Source organism: Triticum urartu, unplaced genomic scaffold (genome assembly GCF_003073215.2).
Source record: "Triticum urartu cultivar G1812 unplaced genomic scaffold, Tu2.1 TuUngrouped_contig_5825, whole genome shotgun sequence".
NCBI lineage: Eukaryota > Viridiplantae > Streptophyta > Magnoliopsida > Poales > Poaceae > Triticum > Triticum urartu.
Genome location: NW_024116532.1, coordinates 7,207 through 10,627, shown reverse-complemented (window position 1 = coordinate 10,627; position 3,421 = coordinate 7,207). Strand labels below are relative to the sequence as shown.

At 44.0% G+C, this 3,421-nt stretch overlaps 1 protein-coding gene across 1 annotated transcript; it reads left to right on the top strand.

The window, feature by feature from the left end:
- Window positions 1-6: 6 nt before the first annotated feature.
- On the top strand, window positions 7-2,848 carry LOC125529764 (the record flags this gene model as incomplete). Its single annotated transcript, XM_048694183.1, is given in 3 exon segments — window positions 7-397; window positions 960-1,242; window positions 2,448-2,848. Coding segments are annotated over 3 exon segments (715 nt in total), but the record flags the coding sequence as incomplete, so codon positions are not given.
- Between the last annotated feature and the right edge of the window lie 573 nt (window positions 2,849-3,421).

Sequence of the window (3,421 nt, the reverse complement as noted above, 5' to 3'; positions counted from 1 at the left end):
CGGTTCCCTCTGCGCCGACGAGACGGGGCGGGGCGTCTCCATCGACCGCCGCCGCGAGATGGTCAACACGGCGTGGGTCGCGCAGGTCCTGGAGACCGACACCAACTACTTCGTCCTGCTCCGCGGCGCCTACGGCCGCTTCGACGAGCCGGAGGACTCCCACGTCATGTGGTGGACCACCCCGGGGAAGAACGGCAGCGTCGTGCTGCTCCATGGCACGTCGGCCAGGCTCAGCGCGCTCCGGGCCAACGGTCGGTACCGCCGGTGGCACAGGCGCGTCACCGTCGAGGCCATCAACCGCTCCCGCGTCACCTCGATGATGGAGTGGGAGGTTCAGGTCATCCCCATGAGGGTGGAGAGGCCACCGTACCAGCTGCGACCAGGAGGCCCCGATATTGTAAGATCTTGTTCACCCGCACCCTTCTCCCTTGCACAATTCTGGGTGGTCCTGAATAAATTGGAGTGCTTAAGCCTTAGGCTATGGATTATTTCTGACAATGCTGCAACAAGTGCTGCTAAGCTGTCTACACCAGTTCTATAGCGAAATTTTGGGGTTGGTTGCTCAAATAGAACAATGCATGTGGATGTGCGGTCAATTCTTGCTTGAATAACCCAGTAGTTATTGCTGATTACTGCAGCACAGGTCTTGCACCATAAGCTTTCAATTCATGTTGCGTATTGGGTACTTCAGAGGACGATCCCTGCTGAATTATTAGTCTGATGATAATTGGATCCTCTGATGATAGCTACTGCTGTAGTAGTTGGCATTGTGAAATATCGGATTATTTTCATTTCCCTGTAAATGCTTCAATCTGGATAATTGGTGCTGAAGTAGTTCCCTTCATGATTCAGGTGTTAATATTTTGAATTGGTTCATTAGAGGACTGATCATGTTGTGTCATCTCATCTATGCCTTGATTTGTGTCGCCTAAGCGCTTTTCTGCAATTTCCATGAGCAGCCATGGCACCAAGGCTCTGAAGAGACTGTGCAAGTCAATTGCGTCGTGGCAGATGATAACGGGAGCACGGATGAGCAGGGCAGGGAAGCTCTCACGCTCCATGGCAGGAGTCTGATGGGGCTGGGCAATGAACTGGCGCAGCGGTTGGGCGACGGCCTCAACTTCCAGGACATCACCCTCTGCATTCAGGCAGGCAACCTTGCGCAGCCCACCGTTCTGCTCACCAACCTGCCCCATAGAGACGACCCCGTTGACATCGTGGTGTTCAGAGTTGGCACACCAGGTGAGAACTGCACTCCCATTTTAGTAGTACTCTGCACGTCTGCTCTGCTGTTGGAAGATGGAACTATGCATTTTCTCTTCAGATACAAACGCCACACTAGTGACTAGTCACATGACAAGTCCATGTAACTGAAGAAATTAGGAAGAAACTTGTAAATTAGGATCAAGAATCCAATTGTTCATCTGGTATCTTGAGTTTGGTATGTAGGTAGCATGTGATATTTCAAACGCTTGATGCGAAAATTCGTGGGATTTATAATGTGTTTGCATAATGTTGTGCACTAATTCCTGTATTAACTTGATGCTACATAAGTACTCTCCTTTGGTTTGGAGGAATTTCATAGGAATTTTAGAGGATAGAATTCTTATAGGATTTTTTCCTTTAGAGCCCTTTGGTTCATAGGAATGGATTCCTATTCCTACATAGGATTGATTCCTATCCTCCACATTTCATAGGAAAATAAAAATGAGCCTAGACTCAATGGAAAAATTCCTTTGGTGTCAACCAAATGACATCTCGTTTACTATTCCTACTCATAGGATTTGAGATACATGTCATCTCATTTCCTATAAAATTCCTATTCCTACGATAATCCTATCCTATGAACCAAAAGAGGCACTGTTTTCCCATGTTCAATCATCCCTTCTGATACTTTGATATGTGTTGTGTTCGGTCCAAAGCATGTGCTCTCAGTGACAGCAAATATTCAGTTTAGCTGCTGCCTACTGGACTTGTAGTAGTTTAACGTGTGCTGATAGTCAAAGGTATCTAGCTAGCCAGTGTACATAAACAGACGTAAATAAAATGCTGAGTAGCTTATACTTTATGCTGATACAAGCAATCGACGGGCTGAGAACACTCACGTATGAAATGACACCCAGTTTTGTTCCTGTACCCTGAGAAAATATGAACTTGCAGAATCCCATTATATTATCAATGTAAAATCTGATGTTCCTTTCATTCATACTATATGCTGATGTTCTACTTAGACAATCTTAAATGCCAAGCTGTTTCCGAAATAGACTTCTACTTATGTTATCTTCACACATATCCCATTCTATGAGCGCCCATTGTGCTGTGGTTTTGAGAAAAATAGTGTTATATGATAATGTATCAGTGTTCTTCTTTGCACCACGTCCTGAGCATATGACTTCGGTTATCTTGCTTACTGTTTCTGACCTCTGACCTCTATCACTCTGCTCCAGGACATGACCGACTGCTGTTTCCAGATCTTGATGCTGAATAGAAGAGAAGGATAGGATCAGACAAGAATGAATTCTTCCCCTGGACAGTACTGTCAACGCCTCCACAATTTAACAGCAGAGTGATGGCCTGACGAGGATTAGCAGTTTACCTTCTTATCACTGAACAGTTCATACAATACAGTGTGTAGGGTTTCCTCTAGAATAGTCACCCAGTTCCGGAAAAGTGCAGGTTATGCGCGCTTCTTTGCCACTTCACATTTGGAACACTAGGAGACGACGCTATCTGTTTGGTGTTTCTGAAACTTCAGAGAAATTAAACAGTGCTTCTGGCTTGTAGGAACAAAATATGTTGAAAGTGCCTATAGTTGATTTTCCCTGGTTATATATCTGTTATGATATCATTCTCACCTGGGAGTTGTTGGTTGCTTTCTTCAGCAGCATATTTCTCACTTCCAGATTGAGTATTCTGGTACCTTTTGAGAGTAGGAAGTCCCATTTAGTAGCGGAAACGTTGCAGGCTGTGTTAGCATTCAGAAAGCTACTCCCTCTGTAAACTAATATAAGATCATTTAGGTCACTAAAGTAGTGATCTAAACGATCTTATATTTGTTTAAGGAGTACAATATATGCCTACATATGAGTATATGACCCAGCAAGAATAAAAAACAAAGCATCTATAGCTCTAGAATGAGTGAATCACAATTCTATTTTAGCAGTGCATTCAGCCAAGACTTGTTTTGAACAGGGGCTTAGACTTCACGAATTATTCCGAAAAAGATACTCAGCACATACAGAAGACTCATGATTGCGTAATGTGTAAACATTTCAGCAGAGCAAAAAGTTTCCGAAGGACAGATACACTGCAGAAACGGCTAGTCTAGCAATCATTTTGCAATCTAATAATTATACTAAAGATAATTCTTGACGCTTTGTTAAAGAAAACCAAAGAAAAATACTTATTGCTACATTAGGGC